At 39.3% G+C, this 20614-nt stretch overlaps 1 protein-coding gene across 1 annotated transcript in view; it reads left to right on the top strand.

Moving 5' to 3' along the window:
* Positions 1–20203, top strand: part of LOC125241608 (NK1 transcription factor-related protein 1) — a 38979-nt gene extending 18776 nt beyond the window's left edge. The window contains exons 2-5 of the mRNA XM_048150169.1: positions 11485–11707; positions 16791–16948; positions 17678–17867; positions 19027–20203. Of these exons, the coding sequence (XP_048006126.1) occupies positions 11485–11707; positions 16791–16948; positions 17678–17867; positions 19027–19171 (716 nt within the window). The 3' untranslated portion in view covers positions 19172–20203. The remainder of the gene's footprint in view (positions 1–11484; positions 11708–16790; positions 16949–17677; positions 17868–19026) is intronic.
* The last annotated feature ends 411 nt before the right edge of the window (positions 20204–20614 follow it).

Raw genomic sequence — 20614 nt, 5'->3', positions numbered from 1 at the left:
GCTAAACTAACATACTCCGATTCGGAAGTGCTCGTGGTCACACATTTCTGTTTCTGGGATCGCCATACCACACACGCACCACCTAATACAAAAGCATAGCCAGAATATGAACGCCTGTCTAATACACAGTCTCCCCAATCAAAATCAGAATACCCCTCTAACGACTTACCAGTTTTTGTAAACACGAGACCATACTCTTTTGTCCCTTGTAAATAACGCAATACGCGTTTCGCAGCAACCCATGCGTCTTTATGCGGGGATTCCACAAACTGTGCTAACTTAGAAACGGTATTTGAAATATCAGGTCGAGTTCCAACGGAGAGATACATCAAACTTCCAATTAATTCCCGATATGGATACTGCTCTTCGGATTTCGTGTCACTTTGAAAGGGTTCAAATTTCAAGTTCACTTCCATTGGAGTCGACACGGAACCGTTACAATTCTCAAAACCAAATTTCTTTAAAAGATTTTCAACATACTTTTGTTGTGACAACTTAATTTTTCCTTTGGCATTTCTGTCAATGTCAATACCCAGAATATATTTTGCGATGCCATAGTCTTTGAGTTCAAACTCACTGGCCAGTTGCTTTTTGAACTTTTCTATGCAAACTTTATTCTGTGAAGCTATTAATATATCGTCAACGTACACCGCAACAAAAAGTTTGGAGTTTTCGTCAATGTCTTCATAATATAAGCATGGCTCATTTAACGATGATCTCAGGCCCATGCGACGAAGTTGGTCGTCTAACCTGGCATTCCACTGGCGTCCCGCTTGCTTCAATCCATATAATGATCTCTTAAGTTTGCAGACATTGCCCCCAGCGCTAATATCGGCTAACATTTTCTTAGCTCGTTCATACGTGTCAGATCCTACTTCCTCTAGCTCCAAGACCTTGTGTAGACTTTCCTTAAGCAATTCAGGTATCTCCATATATATTTCTTCGTCCAGTGCACCATTTAGATAGGCTGTGTTAATGTCTACTTGGTGGATTTCCATATCCAATTCTACCGCAAGTGATGTTAACAACCGTATCGTGTCTAATCTGACTACCGGAGCAAAAGTATCGTGATAATCAATACCATATTTTTGACTGTAGCCTTTCGCCACAAGCCTTGCCTTTTTCTTCTCTGTCTTGTCAATGTTTAATTTAGTTGTTAAAACGTAGCGGCAACCTACTATCGCTCGCCCGACTGGTCTCTCAGCTATATCCCAGGTGTCATTCTTTACAAGACTTTTTATCTCCGATAAAATGGCTTCATTCCATTTCTGTTTTTCATCACTTGACAGTGCTTGTTTTAAAGTTATCTGGGCAGCACCAGCGAATTCCTGGCAGTCAGAATATTCTTCTAAGCTACTTTCTGTTTCAACCTCTGGCATCTTTTTAGTTACACCAGCGTAATCTTGACAGTCAGATGATCTTTTTACATTACATTCGTCAGACGATCCTTCTACATTACATTCTGTTTCGACTTCTTGTCTCACTTCTTTCATGTGGTAGATTTTTCTTGGTCTTCCAATACGTCCCCTCTCTAAACGCGGTCTACCAGGCCCTCTCTTCATAATCTTGACTTCGTCAATACAGGAGCCGACATCTTGGACGGGAGTATGCGACGGACCAACAATTGATTCCACATTAACCGTTGGTGTCTGGTTGTCATCTTCGTGCGACTCTGTCTGATCCACGTCATTTCTAACTTCCCGAACACTCTCTATTTGTGTTTCAAATGGATCATTCTGAGGATTTGATTCTGTGGCAATACCTTTGGGTGAAAAACTTATTTCAACTAAACCAGGTGAAGAACCCTTATTAGTATCCATCTGTACCTCTTCATTTCTGACTTCTAGGGGATCTAATTCAGTACACTTATGCTCATCTGTCTGTTCAATGAACTTTTGAAATTTGACATCTCGAGATACGACAAATTTTCGCTCCTGTGGTAACCAAATCTTGTAACCATTTCGGTCGTTTGGATACCCCACAAAAATACCGTCTATTCCGCGTGGAGCAAATTTGTCCTTGTTTTCCTCTTTATTTAAAATGTGGACTCTAGATCCGAAAGGTTGCAGATAACTTACTGTTGCAGGTCTACCAAACCATTTCTCATAGGGTGTTTCACCTGCTAAGCTGCTAGTTGGACATCTATTTTTAATATGACATGAAGTCAGTACAGCATCGCCCCAAAATCCTGATGAGAGACCTGATGATATTAACATGCACCTGGCCATTTCTGTTAATGTCCTGTTCATCGTCTCTGCTACTGGGCTTTGCTGGGGTGTACCAGGGATAGTCAGCCTTTTATTATACCTTCATTCCGCAAGTATTCATCGAATTCTCTACTACAATACTCTCCTGCATTGTCAGTGTGGAAGTATATTATTTTCTTACCTGTCAAATTTTCAACATGATTCTTATAAATCTTGAAGAATTTTAACGCTTCACTCTTTTTATTTAGTAAAAACACTTCGCACCATCTAGAAGAATCATCAATAAAAGTGATAAAATATTTTCCTCCACCAAGAGCCTCATGACGCATGGGACCTACAATATCCGAATACACAATCCTCAGCTTCTCGTCACACGGTCCATTTCCTCTCGGGAAAGGAGACGTAATCATTTTCCCACTAGCACAAATACTACAATCATACAATTGATTTAAATCCGTCATTTCAAATTTTATGCCAATTTTGTTCAAGAGCCTTGCCAAATCTTTTACGTTTAAATGTCCCAAACGCTCGTGCCACAACTTTACATCATCATTCTTACCAATAACTGCTGAAGCAGTCCCGAGCCGTTCTTCGACATGATAAAGGTTACCCGAACGATTTGCGACCATGACAGTATTGCCAGTGTCATTCACAACGTGAGCTGCATACTTATCGAATATGACTCTATAGCCCCTATCTGTAATTCTTGCAACTGAAATCAAATTGCATCTTAGATCCGGAACAAATAATGTATCTTTTAACTCCACAAGTGTTTGTAAATTATTTTTGCATGTAAGTAACCTTACTGTGCCCTTACCTTTTACATTAGCTGACGAATTTGTGGCTAGGCTAAGCTTACCGGATAAAGGTGTAAAAGAGTTATCAAATTTAGGAGCCTCATTACACAGGTGCGAGGTGCACCCGCTGTCCATGATCCAGCCCTCATTCCCATAGCACGCAGCAGCTTTATTGTCTGAAATACAATTAAAAGTTACAAGACCATAATTATAATTTTGTTCATCGCGATTAGACTTCGACACATACTTATCGGCACTGTCTTTGTATCGTTCCCTGTTGTCATTTATCTTACATTCATAGGCTTTGTGACCATAATCTTGACACTTCCAACATTTACCTTTGAAGTAAGATCTACTGGCACCTGCTCTATTCAACGGCTTAGGATATTTTCCTTTTACAATAAATGCTCCATCGTCTAAACCATTTTGTCTCCTTGAAGAAAACTCTTCAATAATTTTAATCTTTAAGGCCTCTGGATCTGGCAACTCATCCCTGGATTCAATAGCGCATCTAAAATTTTCAAAACTTGGTGGGAGACTATAGAGAAGCATGATAGAGATTAAATCATTATTCATCTCAATCTTCATATCAGCCAGCTTATTTCTGACGTCAAAAAAATGCATAACATGTTCCCTGATATCACCATCTTCCTGCATTTTGTGAAGCAACAACTGTTTCAGTAACGTCGCCTTCTTAGCGGGTCCTTTGGAAGCATGCACGCTCTCCAGTTTCAGCCACACCTCTCGCGACGTCTTACAATCACGCAGATGACGTAATTCACTAGGACTGATAGCAAGTATAAGATCGGACTTAGCTTTTGCATCTCCAATGTTCCACTTCCGTGCTTCCTCCACCTCGGCGGGTTTTACGCTACTTCCATCCACGTAGCTCCATGCATCATTTTTTATAAGAACCGCTTCAGCCTGAATTTTCCACGTTTCATAATTTTCTTGAGTAAGCGGCTCTATTTTCACAGTAGTACTCATTCTGTTGACCTCTCTACGCCAACCTTCACTTCCGTGTCAACCGTACGTACCACAAAATACGTTGACCTAAAACTGACTCGACTTCAATTTTAAATATACCTAGGGCTCTCTGGGCCCATAACCATTGTAACGCAGCTTTCTGAGTACGCAATGGTTAAATAACACGAGACTGTTTAGGTATAATTAAAATATATTAAATTTATCTAGGATGCACGTGCATCCTACAGTAAACAAATAAATCAAGTGACATGGTATTGTCATGCAGACAAAAATAAGAACAGGCGAAATATAAAATTCAAATACTATGAAGCATAGACATGCTTGCTGTAAGCCAGTAACATAATAGGTAACATGCAAATAGTAATATTATAAAAATACACATTACATTTAAATCTAACAAAAAGCGTGTTACAAAACACGGAGAAACTAAAAAGCCAAAAATAATAAACCTTCGAATTCAGATTACTTATCGGATTGCAATAATCTAAACATCCAAATTATAAATAAATCAATTATTTTTGGAGTCGGGGCCAGCCTGCGTATGGTTGGGTGGGGCAAACAGGAAATAGAAAGGCGACGAACAGGTCTGGTACCGACTACAAAAATAATTGATTTATTTATAATTTGGATGTTTAGATTATTGCAATCCGATAAGAAATCTGAATTCGAAGGTTTATTATTTTTGGCTTTTTAGTTTCTCCGTGTTTTGTAACACGCTTTTTTCGAAGGCGGTTTTATTTTTTGTTATCACATTCAATATCCTATACATTAAAGGCACAATTTTCGATAATGTCGGATCGGATAATATGAAAACGCCGTAACACTGAGAGGTGTCTTCGAATGTATTGGTTCCTTTGTTTTTTTAGGGTTCCGTACCAAAAAGGTACAACAGGAACCCTTATGGTGCGACTCTGTCCGTCTGTCTGTCCGTCTGTCACATTCCTAAATATCTCGAGAACTACTAGTGCTATCAACTTGAAATTTGGAATATTTGTGAACATTGTGAACCTCTACAAATAGAACGTATAATTTTTTTAAATTTATTAATTTTAATTGTAGAAAATGGCCAAAATGAAAAGGGGGCAAACTGTAAATTACAAGTTACTAGGTCAAGTGGGGTATCGTTAGAAAGAGCTTAAATTGAACGTAAATAAACTATTTTTTATAATTTTTTTGTTGTGGAAAAAAAAAAGAATTTTGACGGATAATGTAAAAAAAAATACCGTTCCCCCCCCTTATCTTCGAAGTTTACCAAAGAAAAATTATGAAAATTTTAGGAAACATTGATTTTATGCTAAATACTAGCTTTTACCCGCGGCTTCGCCCGCGTAATAAAAGTAAAATAAAATCCCTATCCCTATCCCTATCCCTATCCCTATCCCTATCCCTATCCCTATCCCTATCCCTATCCCTATCCCTATCCCTATCCCTATCCCTATCCCTATCCCTATCCCTATCCCTATCCCTATCCCTATCCCTATCCCTATCCCTATCCCTATCCCTATCCCTATCCCTATCCCTGTCCCTGTCCCTGTCCCTGTCCCTGTCCCTGTCCCTATCCCTATCCCTATCCCTATCCCTATCCCTATCCCTATCCCTATCCCTATCCCTATCCCTATCCCTATCCCTATCCCTATCCCTATCCCTATCCCTATCCCTATCCCTATCCCTATCCCTATCCCTATCCCTATCCCTATCCCTATCCCTATCCCTATCCCTATCCCTATCCCTATCCCTATCCCTATCTCTATCCCTATCCCTATCCCTATCCCTGTCCCTGTCCCTGTCCCTGTCCCTGTCCCTATCCCTATCCCTATCCCGATCCCTATCCCTATCCCTATTACCACCCCTACCCCCACCCCCACCCCTACCCCTACCACTACCCCTACCCCTACCCCTACCCCTATCCCTATCCCTATCCATATCCCAATCCCAATCCCAATCCCAATCCCAATCCCAATCCCAATCCCAATCCCAATCCCTACCCCAATCCCAATCCCTGTCCCTGTCCCTGTCCCTGTCCCTGTCCCTGTCCCTGTCCCTGTCCCTGTCCCTGTCCCTGTCCCTGTCCCTGTCCCTGTCCCTGTCCCTGTCCCTGTCCCTGTCCCTGTCCCTGTCCCTGTCCCTGTCCCTGTCCCTGTCCCTGTCCCTGTCCCTGTCCCTGTCCCTGTCCCTGTCCCTGTCCCTGTCCCTGTCCCTGTCCCTGTCCCTGTCCCTGTCCCTGTCCCTGTCCCTGTCCCTGTCCCTGTCCCTGTCCCTGTCCCTGTCCCTGTCCCTGTCCCTGTCCCTGTCCCTGTCCCTGTCCCTGTCCCTGTCCCTGTCCCTGTCCCTGTCCCTGTCCCTGTCCCTGTCCCTGTCCCTGTCCCTGGCCCTGTCCCTGTCCTTGCCCCTGTCAAATTATCATGCTAGGAGGTGAACTTTGAAAATCCTTTCTTAGTGCTCCTCTAAGGAACTTCCGTGTCAATTTGAAATCTCTTGAACCAGAAGTAAAGATAAAAACTAAAGCTATACTTATGGCTATTTTGGATATTTTAACCCCATTGCACAACAACAGGGGAGAAAATTTCTTTTCCACCTCATTAGATTTTAAAATCGTTGTATTTATCGTGATCAGCGACCCGATAAACCATAAAAACGATACCCATATTGTGTTTTTGACTTTACCCCCCTTGCACCCCTTTAGGGGTCAAATTTTCAAAAAACCTGAAACATGTATTTAGTCATAATATGTCTTTAGGAATCCTCCTGTGAAGTTTCGAATAAAATAGTCAAACTAATCTTGTTTCCCCATACAAACTTTGAACCCCCATTTCACCCTTTTAAGAGGAGAATTTTGAAAAATCCTTTCTTAGTGCTCCTCTACGCCATATAAGGAACCTATGTGCCAAATTTGAAATCTCTAGGAGCAGCGGTTTCGGCTGTGTGTTGATATATCAATCAGTCAGTCAATATCTTCTTTTATATATTTAAACCCCATTGCACCACAACAGGGTCAACAGGGGAGAAGTTATTTCACTTCCGCCTCGTTAGATTTTAAAAACGTTGTATTTATCGTGATCAGCGACCCGATAAACCATAAAAACGATACCCATATTGATTTTTTGACTTTATCACCCCCTTTTCACCCTTTTAGGGGTTAAATTTTCAAAAATCCTGAAACACGTATTCAGTCATATGTCTTAAGGAATCTTCCTGTGAAGTTTCGAATAAAATAGTCAAACTAATCTTGTTTCCCCATACAAACTTTGAACCCCCATTTGACCCTCTTAGGAGGTGAATTTTGGAAAATCCTTTCTTAGTGCTCCTCTAAACCATATAAGGAACCTACGTGGCAAATTTGAAATCTCTAGGACCAGCGGTTTCGGCTGTGTGTTGATATGTCAGTCAGTCAGTCAATATCTTCTTTTATATATTTTTTTGATATTTAAACCCCATTGCACCACAACAGGGGAGAAGCTATTTCACTTCCGCCTCGTTAGATTTTAAAAACGTTGTATTTATCGTGATCAGCGACCCGATAAACCATAAAAACGATACCCATATTGATTTTTTGACTTTATCACCCCCTTTTCACCCTTTTAGGGGTTAAATTTTCAAAAAACCTGAAACACGTATTCAGTCATATGTCTTAAGGAATCTTCCTGTGAAGTTTCGAATAAAATAGTCAAACTAATCTTGTTTCCCCATACAAACTTTGAACCCCCATTTGACCCCCTTAGGAGGTGAATTTTGAAAAATCCTTTCTTAGTGCTCCTCTACACTTAATAAGGAACCTACGTGCCAAATTTGAAATCTCTAGGACCAGCAGTTTCGGCTGTGCGTTGATATGTCAGTCAGTCAGTCAGTCAGTCAGTCAGTCAGTCAGTCAGTCAGCTTCTTCTTTTATATATTTAGATTACAGGAAAAATATAATCGTATTTGTATCTTGAAAACTTTTTTTTTTTCATTCACAAAAACTTTTCAGATATTTACTTTTAATTTACCCACCTTTGCGGATGTATATAGTACTTCAAATTAATACGAGATGTTACCTAAATCATCTTCTTTCCAGTAAAGTAAAAATTGTTTAAATCGGTTAACATTATAAAGAATAATCCCTGAAAAACCAACATACTATGGTCGCGCAAATTAGTTAGCGAATTCACCGAGAGATGGCGCTATACACAATAATACTCATTAGTACCTATACTTTTGTCTTCTAGTCAAGTTGTTAGAGTTATGTGAAAACATGAGATTATTTTAACTGGAGAGTTTGAAAGTTTGTACGGAACCCTCGGTGGGCGAGTCCGACTCGCACTTGACCGGTTTTTTATTATTATTATAAATGGGCTTACTCTTGGCCACAGACTAGCCAAAGGCAAAGACGTGGTCTACGATGGAGTGAGCTCGCCCAGAAGATGCCTGTTCACTCTTGATTTGAAGGTTGCCGGGTTATTTATGAGCTCGGAAATATAGCCGACGGCAAGGAATTCCACTCCTTGGCAGTGCGCATAAGAAAAGAAGAAGCAAAGCGCTTCGTGCGGATTCGTGGAATATCCACCAAGTAAGGATGGAGACCGGCCGTGCGTCCGTTGCACCTCACAACTCTTTTCATTTCATAAAGACTTTGCAAACACTTAATATCGTACTTAAGAACCTATGTACACTTTTTAAACCCATTTAATTAATGACAATAATTAAATAAATATAATAAACTAACTTTTGCCCGCGGCTTCGCTCGCGATAGAAAGAGACAAAATGTAACCTATGTCACTCTCCATCCCTTCAACTATCTCCACTTAAAAAATCACGTCAATTCGTCGCTCCGTTTTGCCGTGAAAGACGGACAAACAAACAGACACACACTTCCCCATTTATAATATTAAGTATGGAAGTATGGATAATACGCTCGCGAAATTGTGATGGTTGATGGTTGTGAATCTTTATTAACTAAATTACTACCTACACCTAATAAAGATTTTCCAGTAAGCCGAACCATACTGTTTAACCTCAGGGATGGTAGAGGGCGCCACAAGCCTTCGGTAATTGTGTCATATATTTGTCATTAAAGTCAGGAGGCCTGACTCAAGACCAACAAGTAATTGTAAGATTCATGAAAATAACATGTTAAGATTTGGTGGAATTTATGTTCTGGGAGTATAGATCTTGCATTATTTATCTGTAAAAACGTATGTTATTCATAATTATTTTGAGTCATTGTGAAAACAACCTTAATGTCTTAACAATAGAGATCAATGTTATTAGCAGAAGATATCAAAGTCTAGTCTATGCCATTGTTGTAAGTGTTGCTTTTAAAAAAAATAAGATACTATTGCAAATGTTTAATTAATTCAATAAATTAGATTTATATTAATTTAAGCATATTTATAATATTGTTAATGATGCTATTTTAGCTGTTTTTACTTTATTACGAGTTTAGGCAATTTCATTGACAACAAGAATTAAAAAGGTTAGACACCTTTTTAATTAAAAAGTGAGTTGGCGTTGGCGCCAATTAAGATTATAAAAAAGTTACGTTGGATATATTTGTCACTATTGATCTTGTAATTTTCATTTGATTGTATCGATACAACTATTGTTACCAATTAAATAATTTTAAGTAATAGAGACTCACGTTTTTATTTGGAATTTACTTCATAATTTACAAGGCATTAGGTCAATTGATACATCCTTATCATTAAAAATAAAATCGCATGGCAATGTTCCTACCATGTAAATAAACTCAGTCATGTAGAAATTTAATCCCTCCTCCATTAATTTGGTCGACTGACTTTTTTACTGTACTTACGCCACAAATTAAGTACTTTTTGGTTCCCCTTACCAAAGCTTTATCTTCGTTTCTCACTAGAAGGAAACAGAGTGTTTCGCCTCGTCTCTTTCCATCGCATGAAGTGCGATGTCCCGCAAACGAATGCTATCCTTGTCTAAAGCTCATAAAAGATTTTATAAAGACCATTACTCACACAGGCTGTGCTACACTTTTCCACAAATTAAAAGACGCTATACAAGATGCGAGTAAAACACCATTCAGGGCGCCCGCGGGCTTAATTAGAGAACCGTGTCTATGGTCGTTCCTTTTTTAAATTCCCGCCTTTGTGCTCGAGTGTCGGTCCTTTGTTGTTGGTACCGCGCTTTTGAGCTAGATGGCGCTGTTATAAACACGGTGAATGAGGGCGGGTACGTTTGAGTTTACGTAAGTAATGAGGGTTGAGAACGGTTTTGGATTTCTGCCATTGATGCGGTTTAACATTCCTTTTATCCGTATTTGGAATCTTTATTTTAGGTTTTTTTAATTTTTGAAAAAGTGTTTTGTTACAATTTTTATTAAAATTCGTTCAACAATAAGGATAACTCCTGTGTAAAGGTACAGTTACTTTTAATAATAAAACTACAGTGAGACACTGACATATTAAACATGTAAAATCGGTTAACTCATGTAAAATTAATTAAGTAATAGTAATATGTATAGGTAGGTTGATAACTTTACTAACTATAAATAACTCACATCCAGGTAGTCTAGCGGTAAGTGCGTGTGACTTTCATTCCGGAGGTCGCGGGTTCGAATCCCGGCTCGCACCAATGAGTTTTTCGGAACTTATGTGCGAAATGTCTTTTGATATTTGCCAGTCGCTTTTCGGTGAAGGAAAACATCGTGAGGAAACCGGACTAATTCCAATAATGTCTAGTTTACCCTTTCAGATTGGAAGGTCAGATGGCAGTCGCTTTCGTAAAAACTAGTGCCTTCGCCAAATCTTGGGATTAGTTGTCAAAGCGGACCCCAGGCTCCTATAAGCCGTGGCAAATGCCGGGATAACGCAAAGAGGATGAAATAACTCACATCCAGTAATGTTCAGTGGTCGCGTTCGTCTATTACGAGTATGATTGTGTTTTTGTCACTTGCCATATCATGCGTCACTTTCGCACATACATACTTGTTAGAACGTGACAGACATGGTGACAAATGATAGACAGCCGTCCATCTTTTTTTTATTTTTTTTAATACTACGTCGGTGGCAAACAAGCATACGGCCCGCCTGATGTAAAGCCGTCACCGTAACCTATGGACGCCTGCAACTCAAACAGTGTCACATGCGCGTTGCCACCCCATTAGAAACTTGTACATGGCTTAAGTACACAGCAAAAAGGAGTGTACAAGTTCTAAGTAGCCTAATAAGGAGGGTTCGGGTTGCCGACGACTAATAAACGGAACAAGTTAGTTCCGTATGTCCTCCCGTCATCAGCACACCGCACCCTCGTTGAGCTCTGGCAGCACTATGAGTAGGGTCTAGTGCTATTTGGCTGCGGTCTTCTGTAAGGCGGAGGTACTTCCCCAGTTGGGCTCTGCTCTAGATTCGAGCGAGATGATATCCGCTGTGCTGTGCCCTAGGTACCACACAAAGCGGAATATCATTCGCTATACCCTACCTCCTACTAATACATCATAGCCCGACAGGATAATTAACCATTAAATTAGCTCAATATTTATTCCTTAGATGGCGCCACAGAGGACCCGGACGCTAGCCAAGCGTCCGAAAACGACGACGACATATCCGTCGGCGACAACCGCAGCGACGCCTCCTCCAAGTACGACAAGGACAAGGCCGAAACGGCGAGGTCCTCGCCCGTCGATTTCAACAGGGCGGAGTATTTCAAGGAGGAGTTTGAGAGGAGCGAGGGTTTGAAGTTGTATAATGGCGATCTGTTTCATATGTACAGGTGGGTACAGTTTTTTTAGTTACATATCGTCACTACTTTAAAAAAAAACTTGTATCTTCGTCTGTCAATGAAAAGAAAATTGTAGTAAGTATGTATGGAATGCATATAGACTTACTGCATTTTAACTTTGAGGAGCAGCGTGAGATACGAGATTTTTTTCAAAGTAGTGACGTAATCTAATTTGATTTTAAACATACCAAATTTTGGCACCAAAAAAAGGTGGCGAATTTGAAAAATGTAGTCATGCAGAGTGCATAAAACGCCTTGATAAACCTTGACGTTGACGGAATTATCGCACTTAACTAACCTAACCACAAAATAAAAATTTTGAAAAAACCTCCGACATAGTGGATCGATTTTCGTGAAACATGGCTAAGAACATTACGCTCCCGACTAACTATTCAAACAAAAAAAAAAACGAAATCTAAATCGGTTCATCCGTTCGGGAGCTACGATGCCACAGACAGACAGCACACACACACACACACAACTTATAACACCCCGTCGTTTTTGCGTCGAGGGTTAAAAATTAAATATTAATAGATTAATAGGATTAATAGGTATATTAGGAGAACCCAAAAGCTGATCAAAGGCCAGGCATGTATTAAAAAATATAGTAAATTAAAACATACATTAACAGTTATGAAAAATAGGGTTCAAGACTGTCATTCAGAGCTGGAAGTAAAGGAATCAAATTTTCTGAAATTAAATGCCGACATTAACAGGCTGAATGATGAGCTTTTGGCAGTATCCACCATGTATGAGACTACTAAAAAACAAGTTGAGGAGCACATACAGGCTTTTAATAAATTGCTGCTAGAAAATAGAGATTTGGAGGAGCGGTGTAAGGCATTATTAAATGGAAAACATTGTAATTGTGGCCAAATGCCACCAGCAAAGATTATTCAAGCCGATGTGGCCCACGACACAACTAGGCATGCGGCAGTAGTTAAACAGCCCCCTAGAGCAGTCAGTAAGACTGTTGTTTTTTCAGATCAGATTGGGTTAGGAATGGGCCCATTATTAAGCTACCAGTTAGAGCAACAAGTGACAAATTACTGTTATCAAAACATTACTTTGTCTCATTTATGTGACCTTATTTCAAAGGGATGTTATGATAGCAGTACTACATTAGTAATTTTATTAGGAAATAGTCTTAATGTAGATAAGCTTAGCATAGATAAATTGATGTCCACACTAAATGTTATTGAAAAATCTGGTGTGGGGAAAATTATATTATGTGCACTACCTTATGCAGAAAATGTATCATATGACTATAATTGTAAGATAGCTTACTATAATTCTTTAATGTACCATGCCATAGCTGTTAATAAAAAGTACCATTTCTTTGACTTAAATAAATTCATTGAGCGCTTCATGCTAGCTCCACGGAAGGTATTTTTGCCAAAGAAATTATTTGTATATTTAGTGGAGTTATTGGCCTTCAATATTGAGCCAAATAGATGTAATAGTGTTATATATAAGTCTCAGTCAGCTGACAAAGCCAAGGACCCCATGCCTCATTTAAACTAGATTGTAAGACAGCGGAAAAACACCTGAATATGAACGTTGTTCACCAGAATATTCAGGGTTTTTCCAGCAAAGAATTAGAAGTAGGATTATTTTTAGATAGTAATAATGTTGAAGTTATGTGTATTACTGAACATTGGTTGAAACAAGAACAGTTGATATTTGATTATGTTAATTTTAAATTAGCTAGTTTTTTTGCCAGAAAATCTGCTGCTCATGGTGGCTCCCTTATTATTGTTAAAAATTGTATGAAGTGTAAAGAGCGCAAAGATGTTGTAAAATATTCCATAGAAAGAACTATAGAAATTTCATGTGTTGAATTAGACAGATATATTATTGTATGTGTTTATAGACCACCATCAGCTGACTTCAGCATATTTGAATCTACAATGGAAAATGTTCTGAATTTAGTATGCAAGGGCCAAAAACATGTTATTGTATGTGGAGATTTTAATGTTAACTTGCTCGAGTCATCTAGTAATACTGTTAAAATGTTCTGTTTGTTTAAATCATTTAATTTATTTAATTTATTTCTTGAACCTACCCGGGTAGGTGTGACTAGTGCAACATGCCTAGATAATATTTTTTGTAACTGTGAATGTATAGATAAGAAATTATTTAACTGTTTTCATTCCGATCACAGCGGCCAAAGGGCAGCTTTCTTAAACGTTATTCATGATACTCCACAAACAATAACATATAGACCCATTACTGGATCTCGCTTGGAATCATTCAAAAATGAAATTCTACATAGTTTGTCTATAATACCATTTTCGCATTATGACTGTAATCATTTGTATCAAGATGTTTTCAATGTAATTCTTAATCAATTTAATAACAATTTCAAAGTGAAATCTATTAGTGGGTCAAAAGTTAAAACAAAGTTTAGTGAATGGGCTACTGTAGGTATTCACAAAAGTAGAAAAAGACTTTATGAACTTTATGGTGAGAGAGAGCTGAACAAGAATTCAGAATTCCTGGACTATGTAAGAAACTACTCAAGAATCTTCAAGAAAGTGTGTTTAACTGCCAAGAAAAACTTTATTAGTTCTAAATTGAAAGTGTCGGACAACAAAGTGAAAACAACTTGGAGTATTATAAATAAAGAAGCTGGTAAATGTAAATCACGCGATTGTCAAGTCAACATTGTATCAGATAATCAACAAATAGTGTCGAACAGCGATGTTGCCTCGGCATTCGAAGATTATTTCTCAAATATAGCCGTTAACACCACAAAATGTTTACATTCTTCTGCGGCTCAAGTCCATTCATTACTTTGTGCTAATGTTAAGAAATGTAATAATTCATTTGAATTTAGTCAAGTAGACTCTGTAAATATTGTTAAAACATTCAAGTCACTCAATTTAAAGAAAACGGAAGACTTATGGGGAACATCAGTTAAAGTAATTAGTCATGTCATAGATATAATAGCACCTTACTTGGCCGTAATATATAATATTTCAATTTCACAAGGCACCTTTCCAGATCTTATGAAATGTAGCAAAGTCATACCGCTTTTTAAATCGGGTGATTCGAGTGATATAACCAATTTCCGTCCCATATCAATACTTCCTGTACTAAGTAAAGTCTTTGAGAAGCTAATGTTAAATGATCTACTGGGACACTTCAACAGACATAGATTACTTACAAGCAAACAGTTCGGTTTCACAAGGGGCCGTTCCACGACCGATGCTGCTTCGGTACTCATTAAACATATATATAATTTTTGGGAAAATTCTTGTAATGCAATTGGCATATTTTGTGATCTTTCAAAAGCCTTTGATTGTGTGGATCATGGAACGCTCATTTTGAAATTAGAACACTATGGTTTGTCTATAAATGCCCTAAACTTTATGTCTTCTTACCTTAGCAATAGAACACAAACAGTAGTTGTTAACAAAACTCGCTCTAGCGGGACTGTAGTCCAATTAGGAGTGCCACAAGGCTCAATTTTAGGTCCATTCCTGTTTTTGGTTTATATAAATGATTTGCCATGTATAGTGAAAAACTTTTGTGAAATAGTACTTTTTGCTGATGATACATCACTGCTTTTTAATGTTGACCGAAAATCTACGGATTACAATGTAATTAATAGCACGTTAGCTGATGTACTGCAGTGGTTTACTGTCAACAATTTACTTCTTAATTCTAAGAAAACCAAATGTATTCGATTTTCTCTGCCGAATGTTAAACCAATCGATACAAAAATACTTTTGAATGATGAATGCTTAGAGATGGTAGATACAACACTGTTTCTTGGTTTAACATTGGACAAAAATCTACAATGGAGTCCTCATATAAAGAAACTAGCAAGCAAATTAAGTTCAGCCGCATACGCCGTTAGGAGAATCAGGCAACTGACTAATGTTGAGACAGCTCGCCTAGTATATCATAGTTATTTTCACAGTGTAATGTCATACGGTATTCTGGTTTGGGGCAAAGCAGCTGACATACAGACTATCTTTGTATTACAAAAGAGAGCCATTCGTTCTATTTACAACTTAGGAACACGTGAATCAGTAAGAGAACTCTTCAAAGAAATTAATATCTTAACTGTAGCTTCCCAATACATTTATGATAGTATAATTTATGTTGTTAAGAATTTAGACTGTTTCACTAAGAATTCTGATATCCATAATTATAACACTAGAAACAAAAATAAGCTTGCCATAAAGAAGTTTCGTGTCCGTAAAGTACAGAAGTCATTTGTTGGGCAATGCATTCATTTTTATAATAAGTTACCTGACACTGCTTTGAGATTACCCCTCCCAGCTCTTAAGAACTACTTAAAAAAATCATTGATGTTAAAGGCTTATTACAGAGTCGAGGACTATTTGACAGACAAACATGCATGGCCCGAACCAGAAACTACAAAAAACGAATAGCAATTAAAATAATTGTATTATGTATAGAGGACACAGTTCAGATAAGAAAGCACATCAAATATTTTATATTTTATGTTGTGTAGGTAAATTACATATTTAATGATATTGAGATTCATATTATCTTTTTCTTCTATGACAATTTGATATGTTTTCTCTGAAGAAGAACGACGTATTATTAAGCAATAATATAATTTATTGAAATTGATTTCCATAGAGTACCTAGTCTGTTCATATTCTTTGATGAATACTTTTGCTGTTAAATTGTATGTTGTTATTTAATGCATGTTAATTATAAGATGTAATGTTTTGAAAAGAAGTTGCCCGCCGAGTTTCTTGCCGGTCCCATAGTGGATACCCCCCTCCCAACTGAGGGGGGACTGAAATCTTCTCGAGGCTGAGGCGTAGGGTTAGAGCCGGCGTAGCTTTATTTGACGTTCATATGCGCATTGTAATATGCCTACTTGAAAAATAAATATTTCATTTTCATTTTCATTTCATTTTCATTTAAAATAGTCATAGACAATTTGAATTTCGCACCTTTTTTAGTGCCAAGATTTGGTTGACCGTCTATAATAACGTTCATCATTAAGCGTCTGTGAATCTGTGATAATTTCACCGGGTATGAATTCTTCAGAATTGAGGAAATTAACTCTGTTTGTCTTTATCAGGCCTGAAGCGGGTAAAGAGGACGAAAACTTCGTGATATCAGACAGCATCTACGGAAGATCCATGGACTTGTCGAAGAGTTCCTTCCAGAGCCAACTGTTGGCTGGCTTCGCGTCAGTCATGGCTGGTGGGTCTCAGAGGGAAACCCAGGAGTCAGCAGGTGAGCAGTTTATATGGCACTCATAACAGGCTTGTAGGAGACCGCATAATAAGGCTGGTTCCTGAACTTGTTTAAGGGCTCCTTTCAGAGCCAACTGTTGGATGGCTTAGCGTCCGCCATATCTGGTGGGTCTCAGAGGGAAACCCAGGAGTCAGTAGGTGAGAGCCATACATACTTAGTTTCTTTCTCCATTGGCTCAGGGTCCACACAATGCAGCGCCAAATTTCTTGGATCCTTCTCTGTGTCCAGGCCCCGTAGCCAAATGGCATTTCTGCGACGCGAAACGCCACCGAAACGCCGGAGAAATGTAGTCTTTGTCACGGCAATACGCAAGAGCGATAGAGACAGATAGCTATACGAAAGAGATATTATCGTGAGCGTTTGTGCATTCGGCTACGCACACAAGAGTCCGCACAGATTCTGTTGACCCGGTTTGCTCTTTTCTTACTTTGATCTGCATTCTTTATTGGGAGGCGTTTTGCCATCTGACCTCGTATTCGTCTAAGTACTTGGAAATTTTCAATGGTAAATGAATTGCCAGCCTGGAGCCTGTTGCATAAGCAATTTTACACCTTGTATCACAAGTGGAACTCTCTTTCTTGTTGGAAATGGATGGTGACTACCGCTTGTAATATGAGTTGTAAATTGTTATGAAATAGGCCTCTAGTTAGATATACGGTTGAAAGCAAAGCAGATACTTAATACTAATATTCATCTCGTTTCTCTTAGACCGGCAGCCCCGGGCAAGCTCCTCCCGCAAGCCCCGGCGCCGTCGCACCGCCTTCACGCACGCCCAGCTCGCCTATCTTGAGCGAAAGTTCCGCTGTCAGAAGTACCTCAGCGTCGCTGACCGTGGAGATGTTGCTGACGCGCTCAGTCTAAGCGAGACGCAAGTGAAGACTTGGTATCAGAACAGACGGTGAGTATATCCTTGGCTGCATTCTTTTTCATGCCCAGTTTGCGTAGCTCTAGCGAAAGTTCCGCTGTCAGAAGTATAGTATCTGAGCGTAGCTGACCACAGGGATGTTGCTCACGCGCTCAGTCTAAGCGAGACAGGTTAAAACCTGGTATCAGAACCGAAGGCACGTCAATCTTTGTCTAGCTGTCTTCCGTCTCGCGTAAAGCCTCTTTGTTTTGAGCGAAAATTCCGCTGTAAAAGTACCTCAGCGTCGCTGACCGTGGACACGTTGCTGTTTGCTCAGTTTGAGCGAGACGCAAGTAAAAACCTGATATCAGAACAGACGGTGAGTATATCCTTGGCTGCATTCTTTTTCATGCCCAGTTCGCGTAGCTCTAGCGAAAGTTCCGCTGTCAGAAGTATCTGAGCGTAGCTGACCGCGGGGATGTTGCTAACGCTCTCAGTCTAAACGAGACACAGGTTAAAACATGGTATCAGAACAGACGGTAAGTCTGTTGTCTACCTGTCTTCTCTTTCGTGAACGTTCGGATCTTTCACTCACGCCCAGCTCGCCTATCTCGAGCGAATGTTCCGCTGTCAGAAGTATCTGAGCGTAGCTGACCGCGGGGATGTTACTGACGCGCTCAGTCTCAGCGAGACACAGGTTAAAACCAGAACCGACGGTGAGTCAACCTTTAATAAACCTGTCTTTTCTTTCTTCGCGCTTGGGTACCTTAAAATGAAGTATCTGAGCCGTAGCTGATCGTGGTGATATTCCTGACACGCTCAGTCGAAGCAAGATGTAGTTGAAAACCTGGACGGTGAGTTAATCCTTTGTTTTTCTGACTTCTATCTCACGCAGAGCTTGGATATCTGAAGTGAAAGACGCAAAAGTACTGGACCATTCCCAATCGCTTGCTAGTTTACTTAAATTGAACATGCGTATACGCATGCGTTCGGCTTTCCGACGCGTAAGCGTCTTCACACTCACGAGCGATTTTTGCTTGGCTAGAGCTAGGTTTGGGGAAACCTCAAGTCTTTCGCGTCTGTCTTGTTTGTGTTCAACCGACACCCATTATTTTGCTAAAACTGTGTGTCGGCGCCTTCGTCTCTACTGCTAGGTATATTTCCCTAACCCACACAACAAGACCACAAACTCAAACCACCATTCCCCTTCCAGAACAAAATGGAAGCGTCAGAACCAGCTGCGCCTGGAACAGCTCCGTGCCCAAGCCGCCGGCGGGGGCGAGAGGGACGTCCGATCGCTGCCTCTCGCGTGCGCACTCCTCCCGTCCTACCCTGCCTACATGCACTGTCACATGTGAACGGACTTCTAACATGAGCCAGGGGTCCGATCGGGTGATTCCGGCAGCTTTCGGCTCTCATATGCGTCAAACTTCGGTTTTTATGATTCATGACTTGAATTATTTGATTTAGACGAGCCCTTTGTAATATTAGAAATCGTCACATTTCACCTGCCGCGCCTTGAGATACCCCCTATATATAATATTATATAGGGGTACCGCAAGCAAAATAAGCCCGTAAAACTCGCGCGAGGGTCGTAGCATGCCTTACGCGTCTCTGGGTTGTTGTTTTGTGACTTATCGCTTGCCGTTGCCACTGGTCGCCTTAGACCAATGTCGTGGCCAGTCTGTTAGAATACGTTGCTCGAAAGCATAAAAGTCGCAAAAATCTATGTAATTCTCGGTTCAAGTAACAATTTGGTGGTGCTGTTTAATTTCTCCATACACAGTTATGACGTTTAAGATATCGAGTAACATATTCTAACACGTCAAAAAGTTATGATAGTCTTTAGTTTGACTGTAAAGTGAGGTGGGTTAAACAAGAACATGGGTCAAAATGGACACACGGAAAACAACGTTGTCATATGAGTGAAAAACATTCTAGTCTAGTAAAGGTCATACCGTCTCACATTGCTCCTTACAGCTAGGACGTGAATTACTTGTTATAAAAATGACATTTTATAGTATTTTAATTTTAAAACGTACATTATAGTACTTATATTCGAATAACAGCGCCCTTTTGACGATAGTCATATATTAAATTTCTGGTCAGACTTTATTAGAGTTTCAAGCCTTCTGTGCAATATCATATTTTTGTTTAAATAATTTTAATTTTTTCTGTAGTCTAGTCAAGTAGGTACCTGAAATATGTATATTATAAATGTAATTAGTTATATTAATTCAGTAGTAATATAACTTGAATATATCATATACCGATATATCATCTGAATGAAAGAATAGTACAGGTGCCGTAGTCGAATGGCATTTCTGCGACGAGAAACGAAAACGAAGCGCCGCGAAAGGTAGTCTGGCTCTGTAGCGCCAATACGCAAGAGCGATCTTTTTGTTTCGTGAGCGTTTGTGCCATTCGGCTACGTACTCAGGTAACATACTCGTATAATTTGGTTTCAAAAATATTGTAAGTCCAAAAGAAAGAGCTAAGTTTTATTTCAATATAAAATGTTTATGTAATAGGTAATAGTAAACTTATCTTCGTAACATAGGCACATTTTGACAATGCCTATTAAATAATTAATGAACCGATTTTATTGCAATTAAGTGTAAATAATAATAAGAATAAAACTTTAGGTCGATTTTGCACTAGCGTAGGTTATTATCTTAGTTGTAAGTAGCGTTTTTGAAAAATGTAAGTAGATCTCATTGTAAAATTGTAGAAATAGGCATAGAAATTTTGAATTAAAATGGTTTTCAATAATTGTTGTTTTCCTTGTATATTATTATATC

This window comes from Leguminivora glycinivorella, chromosome Z (assembly GCF_023078275.1).
Source record: "Leguminivora glycinivorella isolate SPB_JAAS2020 chromosome Z, LegGlyc_1.1, whole genome shotgun sequence".
NCBI classification, from domain to species: Eukaryota; Metazoa; Arthropoda; class Insecta; order Lepidoptera; family Tortricidae; genus Leguminivora; species Leguminivora glycinivorella.
The sequence above is the reverse complement of the archived record's forward strand: the minus strand, read 5'-3'. Positions and strand labels throughout refer to the sequence as shown.